The following is a 15,692-nucleotide window of genomic DNA, read 5'->3' on the forward strand; positions in this document are numbered from 1 at the left end:
TTTATTTATATCGTTGTGGAGTCTGTATGCTGCGTGATTTAAAAGAATAGTGCTTGTGGTCACAGTGATTTCGATGCTCCGTGAAGTGTGTATCTTCCCAGCATGTCTAATTTGAGAACAGTAACACACCCCTGCTGCTTGGCATGTAACTGGACATACATCTCCTGCTTACAAAGTCGTCTAGAGATGTATATGAGGATTGCTCAGTGCCATTCTCAGTACCCTTAGTACTAACCGTTGCCTTGTCTGCGTTTGTGCCCAGGTCATACGCCAGCCCTGGCTTGCGCTCCTAACAAAGACGTGGCTGACTGCCTGGCACTCATTTTGGCTACCATGATGCCTTTTTCTCCTTCCAGTTCAATGACGGCTTTCAACTTCGCTTGTTATAAAAAAGACAGTATGGGCAGGACGCATCTCTGCGATGGCTCCACTATGGGTAGCATTAACTCTTACAATAAGCCCTTGAGTAATAACATAGGAACAGAGGATGGGTACAATGAAAATGATTCTGATTCTGAAACATTTTGACTTTTTGGTATTCAAAAACTTTTATTTCGTTATTATTATTATTTCCTTTTGGCATTTTTTATTTTCCTTTGTCTTTTAAGACAGCTTAAATCCCACTGCGATATTCTTACCTATGACTCTTGACAAGTAGGTGTCAAAAGATTTCTAGCGTTGATGAGAATTAAGCCTTTAAATAACCAAGCTGAGGGCATTTACTGGAACGTATTCCCATTACCGTTCTGTCTGCTTTTAGGCCCTAAGTGCCCCTGTGGAAAATCTCTACCTCTAACTTCAAGTATTAAGTAAAAAAAAAAAAAAAAAAAAAAAAAAAAAAAAGGACAAAAAAATAAGAGAAAGAAAGAAAATGCCTTTTTTTTTTTCCTTTCTGACAGCACAATTAAACAGGGAACTGTTTGTAAAAAGTCCTTACATGGTTTAGCTGTACTACGAGCGTTTCCAACGTAGCCTTCATAGCATCATCCCTCTTCTCTATTTGTCTGTCTCTTAGTTGCAGGGGCTCTAATAATTAGGTGATTATTGTTTTTCACACAAACCAAAGGTAAAGTTGTAAATCTTAAAACTGCCTGTATAACTTTTTTGCAGGAAGAGAAATGTTTTACGTTCTGCACGCATTAAGCACTTAAACGTACCGAAGGCACTTTTGTTACAGTTATTAGTTACATCACACAGTTAGTAAAATATCAACTCCTTAAGGCCAAATTCTACTTGTCTTATCATATTCCCCACTGGTGTTGGTGGAACCACTTGTGGATAATGGAAATCACTTGGTCCTTCCCCCCGCCCCCGGTTCAGCACAAGAACAGTCGATTTGCACTACAGAATTAAGGTCATTAGAAGTTTCTGTCGCCTGAGCTGTCAGCCAGGATCCTAGTATCAGAACAGAGATGAACAATCAGGTGTAGACAAAGGTGTATGTCAGGGTTTACGATGTCTTGCCGACTTTAAGGGACTATTTTTTTTTTTTTTGCTTTCCTATGCTTAAGTAACTCGATTTTACTGTAGACAGTATTGATACTACTGCCACTGTTTGGATTAACAGAACAAAGGTAAAGCAATGAAAGCGTAACACCAAAAGCTGAAACACCAAACAGGAGAAAACACGCAGATGTACCAGGCAGGGGATTGGAGATGCACGCTAAGAGCCTTTTGTCACCAGCTTTGAAAGCAATGTCAGCTTTGTGAATATGTTTACTCCTTCTGCCAAAGTTTCTAGGTCAAATGGACCCCGACCCTCTTCTGCAACAGATGTACAAAAGGAAGAATGAGACTTAATAAACAAAACAAACAAAAGCCTATCCAAACTAACCAGCTCTACCAAGAGGACCAAAATGCTTCAGTGAATAAATGGAAGACTTTATTGCTTGTATTTTTTTCTTCAAATGTGAGTGACGTAATGAAGTAGCTTTTCTAAACCACGAAAATATAAACTTTTGAGGTAATGAGCGAGTCTTGAGTGAATTTCACATTTATGACACAGGTTTCAAGGTGACGTTTGTAACTAACAATGTGTTGACCACAGGTTTGTTCTTTGTTTTGTTTTGTTTTTCCAGGATGAGGAAAAATGTTCATATGCTTTTTAATGTAAATGCGTTTGTATTTATTTGAAATGAAACAAATGCCCGGGAAAAAAAATAACTATAGCTTTTTCTCTATGATAGTATTTGTGCATATTTTTTTGACATAATGCTAAATGAAATGTGAATCTAGGCAAGAATGATGGCCTGAGTGGAAAGGAGGGACCGATGCTCTTGGGAAGTGCACCTATCTTATCATACGGAGTACGAAGATGAAGTCCACAGGCTAATTGGTAAAATGCACGATCGTTTAAGAGTATAAGAAAGGGTTCCAAAACATTGCTAGACAAGTGAGAGAACACTGTACAGCCACGGGAAAGCGGAGAAGGGTCATATAGCATAGAGTAAGAGGTTCCAGTGATCCATGCTCAGAATGCCTGCAGGCCTGAGTCTTTGCAGGGAGAGTGAGAAGAGCTGCTGCTTCGGTGCACGCTTTTGGCAGGGTAAATGGACAGCAGGGATTTCTAGTTGAGTTGCAGTTTTTAGCCATGTTCCACTGCATTGTTTAAAACCTGTCAGCAGACTCCAGCTCCTCAGTTAGAAAAATGATATATTGCTTATTTTGCCTCGCTAAAATGAAGCGTTGTTTTCTTGAACAATAATTCATGCCCAAAAATTGCAGCAAAAAAATCATGTAGGGGCAGCTCTATGACGGCAAACAATGTTTCCCCTTAACCCTGCCTGCTCTGTGGCAGAATGACAGAGCACCTGAAACTGTGGTTTTATCCTCAGAAACAGCACAAAGAAACATTTTTTATGATTGACTTCATTCCAAGTTTCAGCTCATAAAAGCTGCAGGATAGCAATAACCACCTCGCACCAAGCACTGATAATCAGAGATCGGTTGTTAGTTTTCAGTGGTGTCTGCTTAGAAATGAATGGAAATCCCACGTTTTGCTGCTTTGGTTTCTGTGGAAGGATGATGCTATTTGAAAGGAGCCAACAAATGGGAAATGGCTGCCACCTGCCTGCCAGGCAGCATTTTCATCTTCAAGCAGAGATTAATTATAGGCTAACCCTGAAATGCAGGGATGTGTTATCATATAAGAAATCGTTCCATTAGGAGAAAACTAGTCCTCTTTCCAAGGATGATGGTGTATTATCTCAAGCAGGCATTAAAAAAGATAAATAAAACATTCAGTATTTTTACTTGCTACCATACAGTTACTAAAACTATTTCTGTGTCTTTTGCAATACCTCCTAACTGGTAACAGGTGGTGCAATATCTGCTGCTCCTTACGATGGATGCAGTGTTACAGAAGCACTGGGGATTACTGAATCACTTGGATTCCAATTCCTTGGAACCTTGTAGGAATCAAATCCCAGCTTAATTGAGACATGGTTCTGTAACCCAGTGGTGATGTAAGCACGCAGCATTCCGGATATCATGGCAAAGTGTGGTCTGTCAGCATCTGAAGGGCGCTGGGAAAGCTGTGTTCTGAGCATGGTGTTCTTAGGAGAAGTGACAGGAGCGAGGCCCTTGGATGTACGCAGTATTGGCCTGTCCCAGATCTCACCTGAGTTGCCGGAATCCCTTTTCATGTATGCCAGTACGTTGAGCTGTAATATAATTTATCGCTTGTAGAAGTGAATTAGTCATTTAGGTAGCAGGTATTTGAGCATGGGAATAATTTTACTCTTGTAAATAATTACCTTGCCTTTCCGTGGACATTGTACAAGAGTAGTGTTAATCACAACGTAATTGTTGCACTTAACCCCGGATCCTGCAGTTTGCAGTACGTGGACGACTGCTGTATCCACACCAAACAGTGCAGTGTTTGGCAGGGGCAGCAGCCTGCCCGGCTTTATTAGCAGGATGGTCCCATCCTGTGTTTTAAGCACAGTTGCAGGTGGATTCCATGGCAGGATTGGGTCCGTGTCTCCCTCACAGAGACTGAGTAACAACCTTTGGACTGCCTGAATTTGCTGTGAAATAGCTCAGGGGATTTCTGTTCATCGCTACTAAAAGGGCACCGCGATGTGTTTGGTACTTCCATGTAGTCAACCACTGCCAGATGATTCAAGGAGAACAAACACATGAAACGAACCATTTCTCCATCGTACTGTTGAGAAACTCAATGGTTATATCTTGAGGGTGATTTAAAAGAAATAATAATAATACAATGTGATTTTTATTCTTAGTCCTGTAAGAAATTATTAGAGTGCCTTTTTATACCTGCGTATGATGGAAACGTTTTGTGGAAGTCGTCCTTTTTCCTTTTCATGTGAGTGTTACAGAAGCAATACATCACCAGTAAGGTTTCATTTCAAACCCTTCTCGGAACGTATGGAGTGTTTCTTCTTTTCATATGCTCTACCTGCATTGAAAGGGAAACCAATCTATGCTATATTTCTATAGGAACAACATCTGCAGCGCTCAAAAGGCTTTTTCATTCCACCAAGTAAACCATAGATCAGTGTTATAGCAAAGGGCGTTTGAACCCAGTGACAATCCGAGTGTGTGTAAACGTGACTATATGCGTTTGTATGCAGTGATTACGTATTAAAGCCAATATCTCATGTTTTGTAGGTTTTTTTGTGTCCTATTTTCTGCTTTAGCATGTGCAATAACGTACCTTTACAACCCACGGTGATATGGATCTGGTGCCAGTGTTATATTTTGCATAACGTTTGTAATAAACGATATGAAATGTTGTTGCATCGTTTCGGTGGGGTTTCGTCGGTGTTTGTAAATGGCAGCCCTCGGCTCAACGTCCCCAGAGGCAGATTTAGTGCCTCAGCTCCTTCTCAAGCACAGTTTGTTACCTTCTTTTCAACTACTGAATGCTGTATTAACGTCACGAGAAACCCCGCCTGTAAACTACTCCTGATAACGCATTCAGACGGTTATTTTTACAAATAAAAATGGTACAAATACTGTTGGAAAAACGGAGTACGTCTTCTTTACAACCGCTTCGTCTAAACAGCAGTAAGCAGCCCCCCCACCGGCGGCGGCAGGATCTGTGGTAAAGCGCCGTCTCAGTGCCCGCCCATCCTAAGATGGCGGCCGCCAATTCCGCCTCCCGGGCGGCTCCGGCCCCGCCCCGCCGTGTTAGAGCGCGCTCGGCCCGCGGGGGGAGGCGGCCTCCGAGCCGCTCCGCACCTCATCGCGGCGGGTCGCCATGGGGTGGGCTGTCCGCCGGCTGCCCGCCGTGCTGTACGGGGCTCTGGCGGCTCTGCTGCTGCTGGGGGTGCGGGACGTGCTGTTCGTTTACGAGGAGAACCGGTGCAGCATGACCTACATGTACGAGTACCCCGAGTACCTGGTGAGCGGGGGCTGCGCGGGGAGGGAGGCGGTGTAACAGGTGGCGGGTGAGGCGGCATCGCTGTCGGGACATCACCGCTCCGCTGGGGCGCGGAGGCGGCTCAGCTCGGCCCCGTCGTGCGGTCGAAGGCAGCTGTAGGAGGGGCCGGCTGTGGGGCGGCTGCTGGCGGCTCCGAGCTCGCGTGTGCTCGGCTTGTCGCTGTGGGAAGGCGGCTGCTGCCTGGGAGAGTTTTGTGGGGCGGTGTCCCCTAACGTGTGCGCCGAGCCGCGAGAAAGAAGCGAGCAACATGTAGTGTTAGTTTAGCGTTATTACCTGTATAAAAAGAAGACTAGGGATTTCTACTTCTTCCGCGACCTGTTAGTTATAAGCGTGTTACTTGCGGCCGCCTCAGGTCAGCGAGTGGAGGCGCTCAGGTGGGCGCTGCCGGCAGCTGGGAGAGCTGTGAGCCTGAGCGGGGCTGTGCTGACAGAGCCTCTGGAGAACCTTTGTAAAGGAACCTTTGTAAGGACTGCTTTGGAAATCCGCTGCACTGAAGTGTCTCGTTCGTTTTGGGTCGGTAGAGGTGTGTGTGGTAACCTTGTTGCAGCCAGGTCATGTCCGTGTTGGTATCCAGACGTGTGCTGCTCAGTTTTACTCTACCGTGCTGACAAAGCAAATACAAACACTTAAACGTCGTGCAGTAAATTTTCAGGTCTCTCAGTAGCCAGACTCGACTTCAGGTTCAGTCTGAAGCCATCAAATGAAAGTTACTGGTAAAATCCTAGAATGGCTCGTGTTGGAAGAGACCTTTAAGACCCCCCCTGCTGCCCAGGGTCCATCCTTTAAGTACAGGAAGGACTCTGTGTCAAGTCTGCCCAGAGCTTCCTTTTCTGCAGGCTGGACGAGCCCAGCTCCCTCAGCCTGTTCTCACAGTAGAGGTGATCTTCCTTGGGGCCTCTCCAACAGCTTGGTATCCTTCCTGCTCTGGTGGCCCCAGGCATGAACACAGATGGGGCCTCACAAGGGCAGAATGGGGACAGTCACCTCCCTGGCCCTGCTAGCCACAAAATCTAGTTGCTGTTATCAGGGGTAGCCTGAAATTACCACGTGCCAGCAAATACCTTTTGCATTTACTTGCCATGTCAGTGCTTGTGTTCTCCATGACGTAGGTTCTGTGCAGGGCCCGGGGTGAGCACAGGGAAGGGGAAGTGGCAGCAGCTCCATGTGGTGCCATGCCCATCACATCTGACTGTGCTACTGCCTCTCACAGCAACTGGACCCAGGGTAAATGCTCTGTCTGTGTGGGGAGCAATGCTTCAGGAGGAGAGCATCAGCTTGTTTAGGTTAGTGAAGTCATGGTACCTTTTAACTACTTTTTTATTCTTGGAGGCGTTGTTTGTTTTGATTTTAGTGCAGTATTTGTAATGCTGGTGCTGGTGTGACCTTACCAGGCAGGATTATCTGACAGAGGTGCCTGGTCTTTCTGGTTTGGGTTTAGCATTACACAACAGACAGTTCCTTGAACACTGATGCACAGTAGGTTTGATGTTGTGGAACCATTTTTTTCTGTCTTACTTAGCTGAGTAATAAAGACTTCTTTCACTGAGTTTCCCACAGAAACCTGAATGCCTTTGAAAAAGGAGGTTGTATGGGTGATGTGCAAATGTAAGCCCTGAATGGAGCCCAGTGCTTGTTGTTCAGAGTGAAGGTTTTATGACTGTTAGTGTGTGTTTATAATGCAATATATGTATCCATATACACACACTGTATAACATTTGAGATATCTCTTGATGTTCCATCTAATCTGTATTACAGACCATAAGGGAAGGTTGCTGATAGCTGGTGCGGCAGACAGCTTGAAAACTGAGGGAGAAAGGAAGTGAACCAGCAGCTGGGTGTGTTTCTGTGCAGGATAGATTGTAACAGAGAGCACGCCAATAATCCCATCTGCATCAGCTAACTCTGAGTGAGGCTGGAGCCCCTTCTCCTCATTACCTGGTGCAGGCCACCTCCTTTCTATTGAGTTCATGTGTCCTAGAAGATGGTATTTTTATTCTATGCTTCATTTTCCTTTTGCAACAGAAAATAAAACTACCAAAGAAGACAGCCAGACGATATCCAGCTTATGAGCTCTATCTCTATGGAGAAGGGAATTATGCTGAAGAAAACAAAAATCTGATACTGACAGGCATTCCAATTCTCTTTCTTCCTGGAAATGCTGGCAGTTACAAACAAGGTAAGACTTCGGGTGCTTTACAGTCCATCTGCAGGGTTCCCTTAGTTAGGCACTAGGTGAAGACAAGAGGTTTTCTATTCAGAATGGCATCAACTGGGGCTGTCATGATCAGTTGACTTATGGCAAGGAAAATCCTTATTAGTCCACGGTCAATTTCAAGCCAAGTGTTTTAGTTTCTGTAAACACTTACAGAGTTATAGAGAAATAGTATCCAGAGGGGGTTGTGAATATCATGGCAATGGGAGATACCATATGGACATCTGCGATGGTGCATAATGTATTGCAGAGCAGCTCTGAGGTAACACTGTCTCTAAATACAAGACAGAACAGGAAATGGAATGGCACCTGCTGTGTAGGTGAGGTATGAAAAACAAGTTTGGTGAGTTGCAGTGCAGTTCCATGCCACAGATAACGTGCTGCTTTACGGCAGGGCCTCAAAGTATTTATTCTTTGTTTTGAGGAATTGATTTAGGGAGACTGGCAGTGAGCCGTGCGAGTTTTTCAAAGTCTTTGTTAAAATAATTCTGCTCTGCCTTCATCAGTGGTTCAAAATAGATTACTGTAGTGGGGGATTTATAATGAAAATTCATATTTGATTTAGATTTTAGGATAGGACAGTGCCTTTTAAGCCTGGTGCATAGTTGCAGGGCAGAGTTGCTGTTAACTCTTATTTTCATGCTTTTTGAAACTGTACTCGTGTTTGCTGAGAAATGAAAGCAGAAGCTCTGCTGGGCTTCTCCTTTGGCATGTTCCAGGCTCTTCTGAAAGATGCGATTTCATTTTCTTTCACGGGCACCAAAATTAAGCTTTTAAAATTTCTGAAATTCAGATTTCTAGTAGGGGATGGTGGTCTGGTTGAAGTGTTGGGAATGAACCTGAAACTGGGAGAGCAGAGATCCCTTGTTCTAATTATTTATGTATTCAAATCAGCTTTTGTGAAACAGATAGATTTGCATTTAGAGAAACGTTTGCTTTTGAATGTGTTTTTCATGCTCTTTTTTATGTAAGACTTGAGTTTAATTATTAAGGTAGCATTTGTTAATAGATCACATATTTATGTGTCTAAATACTAATTATGATGCAAGGATACTCTAATGGTCACTGCTTAATTGATGTGATTTCTTTTCCTAGTGCGTTCTCTTGGCTCCATCGCTCTTAGAAAAGCAGAAGATCTTGACTTCAAGTATCATTTCAATTTCTTCAGTGTCAACTTTAACGAGGAGTTGGTTGCATTATATGGTGGTACCCTCCAACGACAGACCAAATTTGTGCATGAATGCCTAAAAGTAATTCTTAAGTTGTACAGGGTAAGCACGTATTCTAAACAATTCATTTCTGTTTTGTAAATGGAATACTGAGCTGCCTCTTCTGACTGGAAACAGAAGAATGATGAATAAGGTAGGGAGAGTTTACGATGTATCGAACATGCTAATAATGCAGGGGAGAAATGCTCTTTTTTAATAGGTTTGTAGTGCTTGTAATAATCCCAAAACCAGGGTTAGGTTTTATGCTGTTTCAAAATAAATTCTTCCATGTGAAATACCTGCCTTTTTGTATCGGAGCATTCAATTTTTTAATGAAGTATTAACATGGCATCACCTTCCAGCTGGTTTTCCTTAGAAAAATTTCCTGCTAGCCTGTGTTCTAATTCTAATTAGTATTAGCCTTGAGGGGATACGAGTGTATTTGAGGAGAAAAATGAACAACTGTCAGCCGAAAGAGACTTAGTTTAATGTCAGATGTGTTCCTGATATGCTGTTTGCCCTTTGGTCTTTGCTTAAGGGTCAGGAATTTGCACCAACCAGTGTTGCCATAGTAGGCCATTCCATGGGTGGTCTTGTTGCAAGAGCACTGCTTACCCTGAGGAATTTTAAGCCGGAACTTATAAACCTCCTCATTACACAAGCTACGCCTCATGTTGCACCTGTGATGCCTTTGGACAGATATCTTACCGGTAAGCATTGCAGTTTACCTAGGTGCATTTTGTTTCTTTACTGATTCTAGCATTAATAGGTGAGATTCTTGCAAATTGCTGTGGCCTTGCAGCAGCTTTTGTGTGCAAAACGTGCTGATCTATTTACTGTCATTAATCTATTCCTTTGTCATTATGGTGGTTGCTTGAGAGCACTCAGCTACTGAAAGTGTGGTATAAAATTGACTTTGTGGATTTGAGCTCCTGCGAAGGGACCGGGAGTCTAAATATAAACCTAATAAGCTGTAGAGCACGTAACTAAATTTGTAAGCTCTGCAGAGAATGACATTCTTTCCTTCTTTTCTGTAGAATTTGACCTCTGAAATGACTTTCTATGTCAAGTGAATTGACTAAATTGAGATATTTTTTGGAAGTTGTTAAATTTAATGTTTGTTGCTCTCAAAGTCAGGGAGGGCGAACATTGAGAACAGATGAAATGATGTGTTTTACATACTTTGTTTTTGGCTATGAATAAAAGTGGCAATGTATTTTCTGCTCTACAAGAGAAGTGTAATCATTATTTATGTACTGTTAACTTATTAGAATGATGGATTTTACTAAATAGTGCCAATGAAATATATACTTAGCGAAAATTGTTCCTTGTAAATACTGAAGGGAATTAGAGAAGGAAAGGAATAGACATTTATTTTCCTTGTTCTTTATGGCACCCAAAGGAAATGGATCATCTCCAGCTGCTGGATTTGACTTATTGTGTTTGTATTCATCTTTTCTTCTACAACTGATTATAATACTTCCTCCTTGCTGATTCTGGGCTATGGCTGTACTTAAATTAAACCTGTGATTTGCTACTTAAACAACATAAGTGCTCAGCTAATATGGAAAGTGTGTCTGTCTTTCCTAACTCCTACCTCCTGTGGGTTAAAGCAATAGTTTTCCTGAATCGAGAGTGGTGCTTGGATCTCAGATGTCTCTGGTGGAGCTTACAGAAACTTCTATGCTTTTAGGGTATGTTTGTATTTAAAATAGATGTGTGGAAATTGAGTAACTGTGATGTATCTTACAGATTTTTATAGAGCTGTAAACAGTCACTGGATTCTAAAGGCCCAAGATTTAAGAAATTTAACTACCCTTTCTGTGGCGGGAGGATTCAGAGATTACCAAGTTCGTTCGGGACTGGCTTTTCTACCAAGACTGAGTCAGCATGACAGTGCCTTATCTGTTGTGGTAAAACAAACTAAAAACTTACCTTGGTTTTGCATGGAGCTGTGTTAAATAGCTATTTATGTAATGCATAGAACAGTATGTGATTTTAGTCTGAATATCTAGTGTAGTGAAACAAAATATGAGTAGTATGTGTGAAAAAGTATGTAACGTGTAGTACTCGAATTGTTAATGTAGGAGAAAGCAGTGCCTGTTGAAAGAGTATGTGCTGAGTAAGAGTATGTACACTCCCCAGTAGGGTTTGAAAGAAGAATTGCTCTTTACAACTTTCATATAGTGTGTAAGCCAGTTTGTAAATGACTTTGTTCTGACGTGAACTTGAAATGTTATCTGCGGCAGTTTTTATTTGGTTGGTGTTTCCCTCCTTGTTCATTGTGCAGAAGGCTATCTATAAATAGTCTCTGCCCTAGTTCTGCTAGGCTAAGAAGATTAACTCTGCGTTTGTCCTGGTAACCTCTCTGTGTTTCTGCTGCACTTTCTCTTGAGTGTTGGTCACCAGAATTTTGCATGAGATCCCATGTGTAGTGGTGCCAATTCTTATTTGGTCATCTGGATATAACAACACATACTACCCTTTACTACCCATACATACCCTTTCCCTGGAAATTTTCTTAATTACCCAAATAGATTGAAGTGAGGGAAAAACAAACCAACAAACAAAAAAACATGCTTAGTATTTTTAAATACTGAATACCAAAAGGATGTCATAACTCTTTTCCTTCTCCAAACAGAGTTCAGCTGTGCCTAGGGCTTGGGCCTCAACAGACCATCTCTCCATAGTGTGGTAAGCAAATCAGACCAAGGTTAACTGGCTGATGAAACATCTCCCTGTTCTCTATTTTTCTTACATTGTACAACTATGTTGTATCAGCATAACGTTGTCTCTTCTGACTACTTGTATTGCCCTGGATATTTTCTTTCTATATTTACATTTACTTATCCTGTTTTCCAGGTGTAAGGAATTGATCCTGGCTACCATCAGAGCTTTTTTTGATCTCATAGATGAAAACACAAGGCAGGTTTGTATGTGTGATCCTGTATGTAATTCCCATCACACTTTCTTTTTCCATCAAAAAATGCTCAATCAAAACAAATAACACCCTGATAGACAGGAGGCTCACATGGGATTTTTTTTCTGTGTCATTCTAAGACAATTATTACCTTTCTGATATTTGTCTCTGAAAAAATCACATGGCTTTCTATTATTTGCCCAAGATGTCAGAAATAATTAGATGTTATAATTAATAATTTAAAAAATTATCAGAAATAATTAGATGTTATACAAGTAAATATAAATGTAAGAATTTTCAACTCTGCTGGAAGCGTGGTACATTGGGAAGAAGGTACGTGTGTCTAATTAAATAACAGTAATAATAATAGTAGTAATAACATGGGAGACCTGATAGCAGCTTTTCAGAACTTAAAGGAAAGGAATAGATTCTTTAACAGGGTGTTGTGACAGGGCAAGGGAAAATGGCTTCAGTGTAAAACAGGAGAAATTTAGATCAGATATGAGCAAAAGGTCTTTTAAGATAAAGGCAGTGAAGCGTTGGAACAGGTTGCTCAGAGAGGTGGTGGATGCCCCATCTCTGGAAACATTCAATGTCTGGCTGGAGCAGGCATAGAGCAGCTTGATCTAGGGTAGATGCCCACATTCATTGCAGAAGACTAGATGTCTTTTAGAGGTCCCTCCCGATGCAAATGATTCTGTGAGTAATAGCATGGTTTCCTTGTGTTAAGAGTAGGCAAGGATACAGAGCACCCCTTAGCTGTACTGATCATGCCATTAATTTTTTTGTTTTGTTTTGTTTTTTAAAGATAACCGAGGATCCCAAGAAGAGAATGTCTGTGTTGAATCACCACTTTGTTAGACACCCTGGAAAGCTTTTTGAGGAAAATCCTGAAGCTCTCACAGAACTTACAGGTGTGCACCAGTTTTTTCCTGAACAGGATTCGGTGATAGTCCTTGGTTAAGAGTTGATCTTCTCACCAACAAACATCTGAAATGAAGTTTGTCCTTTTTTAGACATTGCTAAAATAATGTATAGATTTTAGACACAAACTGGTTAGTGTTTGTGTGATTTCCAGCACTAAATAGGTTGAAAGTGCTAGGGGAAAAATGAGTATGTCGTTTTTATATGCCTTTGATTCTGAGGGTCAATCTCGACACTTAAACCAAGATGTCCATTAGGAAGTCTCAGAGACTGGGTATAGCTGGACATTAAAAGTATGGTGTAATATATGCTTACATCCTTTTCTTGTTAGAGGGATAGTGTGAGTACTGTAGAGCCACTGTGATAATTCTGTGCTTCTTAAGAAAATTCTGAATGGCCTGGTGTTCTTCATCAACAACTTCCTTTTCATAACGATGTCAAGTAGCAGGGTAAAATGGGTCACCTACTGGTGATTTCCTTGTAATTGCTAAGAATGCATAGTTAAAGGATAAGAAATCTTGAGCATATGGGTTCTTGGGAGCTGAAAAGGTGTTTTAATAGGACACAGATACATTCCTAGTTCTGCTGAAGAGGATTGAACTGAGGAAAGCCATTTTATTTTGGAGATATTTAAAATGTTAACTATTTCAGAGCTGCTGAGGTGGCTGGAACTTTGGTTTCTGGTTTTGGCCACTGAAAGGGAAACTGTTGATCACAGCCTGAACCTGTGATTAACCATCTGAGGCAAGTGACGAGTCAGCTGTGGGAGCACAGGTGAAGGTAATTCACCTGTGCTCTCAGATGGGGTGGAGCTTGATTCCACCTCTCCTAGATCCCATTGAAGGGCTGACCACCACTAAGGTAGCATCTCTTTCTGGAGATTGCTCCTTCATGGAGTTTTTGTGGTGAGTTTCAATATTGGTGAGCATCCATCTTGACTGAAAGCCTCAGCACTGGCGAGTCTTTCCTTAGATACACTTTGACTATCTATTTACTCTGTAGTTACAACCATACGCTTGTGTTATTTCAGCTATACAGCCACCCTCTTATGAGGAAGCACTTAGGCACTGATGTGCTGGAATTAATTCTGCAGAGGACTGTCAAAATTGTTAGCTCCTGGGGAGCTGTGGTTGTTCACAATAAGCTTTTTCTGGTGACACTGAAAAAGATATTAACCTTCTTTAACAATAACTTGTATAGTTTGTATATCCAATCAGTTTGTTATTGTATTATTCTTTTTCTCCAGATGCATCTTTGAACTCTTGTACCTGGTATCCAGCTCATCTCTGACTTAATTTCACATAAATTTCTGTATTAGTTTTCTTAAAAGGACAATGGGAACAAAAAATGGGAATGTTTCTAATGTTGCCTCAGATTTAATGTCTGTCACTCTGTAATTATTATGTTACTTGGTTTCTTGTTTATTTTGACTTCTTGAGAGCCTGATTTTGAAATCCATAGACTTTTCCTTTTGCAACTAATATGTAGTAATGGGTTCCTAGAGTTTTGTTACTTGCTGTGTAATTGAAGATAACTGTTGCATATAATTTTAAGAAAGCTTGTGAAATTTAAGGTCACTTATCTGTAAGAGACAAGACTTGGCAATAAAATAAAGATGAGATTTGGAATATAGGGAAGAATATTTCCTAGAGGGTGACATATAAAAACTTATTTGTTTTTAGGAACTTTCACGTGGATTAAAGTCAAATCCTCAAAATGGACTTATCTGGTTTACAATGTAAGTAACATTTTTCTTCTTTGTGTTTTTATGTTTGTCCTTTTTACTAATGAGCGTTCTTTTTTTTTTTCCTTCTAAGGATTCTGATGGAAAATACTTCACATTTCCTCTCGCAAGCCACAGAGAATCCTACAGTCACTTTTACTGTGAAAGCACTATGTTGGTGAGATGATACTTATTGTTCTGTCTGGATTTTGTTTATAGATTTGTATGGTCTTAATTTGGTTTCACTGTGTATTTGAAGACAGTTTAGTGAATAGTGGCTATGTGTATCAGTTCAGCTAAAATGTTTTAGAAATAATTTTTGATAAGTAGGAACGTAAACTCTTGGCAAACTGGAGGTTGATAAATATACCTGCTAGAATTATTTGACTGTTTTGGATTAGTGGCAGGGAAATTTATATGCTTTCCTATTCGATCCTGCCCATCCTTCTTACCACAAAAGGAAAAAAGGTTCAGACCATTGTTATGGAGTAGAGTGTTTATCCTCAATTCTTTTCTAATTGTTATTATCAGGAGCAGCTTCCAAGTCTTTACCTTCATTTGCCAGACACTGGATGTGCTTTTAGAGAAAAGTATTGATTCATAAGGAGAGAAGACAACTAACAAAATTTCAATTGGTTCCCAAAAATAGAAACAACATCTTTCTCATTCATGTTCTGTCCTTCCACAACTGGAATCCCAGTGTGATGATACCAAACTTCATGTTAACTTCTGTTAACGCAGAAGTCTGACTTGGCTGTGAAATGGAAGAAAAAGGAAAAAAAAAAATTGATGGATACATTTCATTAAAAGCAACTGAAGTTTGAGAGAGACTATTTTGGTCACCGTTTTTGCTTTTGCACTTCATCGTATAATATCCTTAAGAGAGTTAGGTTGCCATAGCAATAGCCACAGCAGAAGATGAGTGAGGTGAAGGGTGGAAGTTTGTTTCTCCTTTGTAAATTAATTGCACCGGTTTCTTCTATAAAAGATTTTGAACAATTGGTATGCTGAAATTCTTGCACTGCTAGAAATAAAGAATTACTATTTCTAATCTATTTCTAAATTCACACTTCAGTAATGTACTTCCTTATGGTATTGCTGTTGCAGGACACAAGTAGCTGGATTTATGGCTGTGTGAACAGCAGCTCTTCAGTATGGTGAGTATGAACAGTTCCTGGTTTTTATTTAAATACATAATTATGTAAATACTTGTAAGACTGTGTTTGAGCTCTTGAGCATATAAAATAGCTCTTTAGATTTAGGGAAAGCTTCTGGATAGATTTGAACTAGTGTGGTGT

General features: G+C 40.9%; 2 protein-coding genes across 11 annotated transcripts in view; both read left to right on the top strand.

Annotated features, from left to right (window-relative positions):
• ANKRD44 (ankyrin repeat domain 44) overlaps nt 1–4,991 on the top strand; it is an 88,663-nt gene extending 83,672 nt beyond the window's left edge. For 4 of the 7 annotated variants that reach the window (XM_015867646.1, XM_015867644.2, XM_015867645.2 and 1 more), the window contains one exon: nt 263–4,991. In XM_015867646.1, coding sequence (XP_015723132.1) covers nt 263–528 — 266 coding nt within the window. In that variant the 3' untranslated portion in view covers nt 529–4,991. The remainder of the gene's footprint in view (nt 1–262) is intronic. The other 3 variants (XM_015867651.2, XM_015867648.1, XM_015867649.1) reach the window with 3 other exon arrangements.
• A 148-nt stretch (nt 4,992–5,139) lies between these two features.
• PGAP1 (post-GPI attachment to proteins inositol deacylase 1) overlaps nt 5,140–15,692 on the top strand; it is a 33,985-nt gene continuing 23,432 nt past the window's right edge. For 2 of the 4 annotated variants that reach the window (XR_004308016.1, XM_015867654.2), the window contains exons 1-11: nt 5,140–5,368; nt 7,430–7,583; nt 8,715–8,890; nt 9,366–9,537; nt 10,580–10,740; nt 11,469–11,521; nt 11,690–11,756; nt 12,556–12,661; nt 14,354–14,409; nt 14,489–14,572; nt 15,502–15,551. Coding sequence is in view for 2 of the 4 variants with exons in the window: in XM_015867654.2 (XP_015723140.1) it covers nt 5,225–5,368; nt 7,430–7,583; nt 8,715–8,890; nt 9,366–9,537; nt 10,580–10,740; nt 11,469–11,521; nt 11,690–11,756; nt 12,556–12,661; nt 14,354–14,409; nt 14,489–14,572; nt 15,502–15,551 (1,223 nt within the window). In the remaining 2 variants the exon portion in view is untranslated. The remainder of the gene's footprint in view (nt 5,369–7,429; nt 7,584–8,714; nt 8,891–9,365; nt 9,538–10,579; nt 10,741–11,468; nt 11,522–11,689; nt 11,757–12,555; nt 12,662–14,353; nt 14,410–14,488; nt 14,573–15,501; nt 15,552–15,692) is intronic. The other 2 variants (XR_001556293.2, XM_015867653.2) reach the window with 1 other exon arrangement.

The sequence above is a fragment of the Coturnix japonica genome, chromosome 7, assembly GCF_001577835.2.
Source record: "Coturnix japonica isolate 7356 chromosome 7, Coturnix japonica 2.1, whole genome shotgun sequence".
Taxonomy (NCBI): Eukaryota; Metazoa; Chordata; class Aves; order Galliformes; family Phasianidae; genus Coturnix; species Coturnix japonica.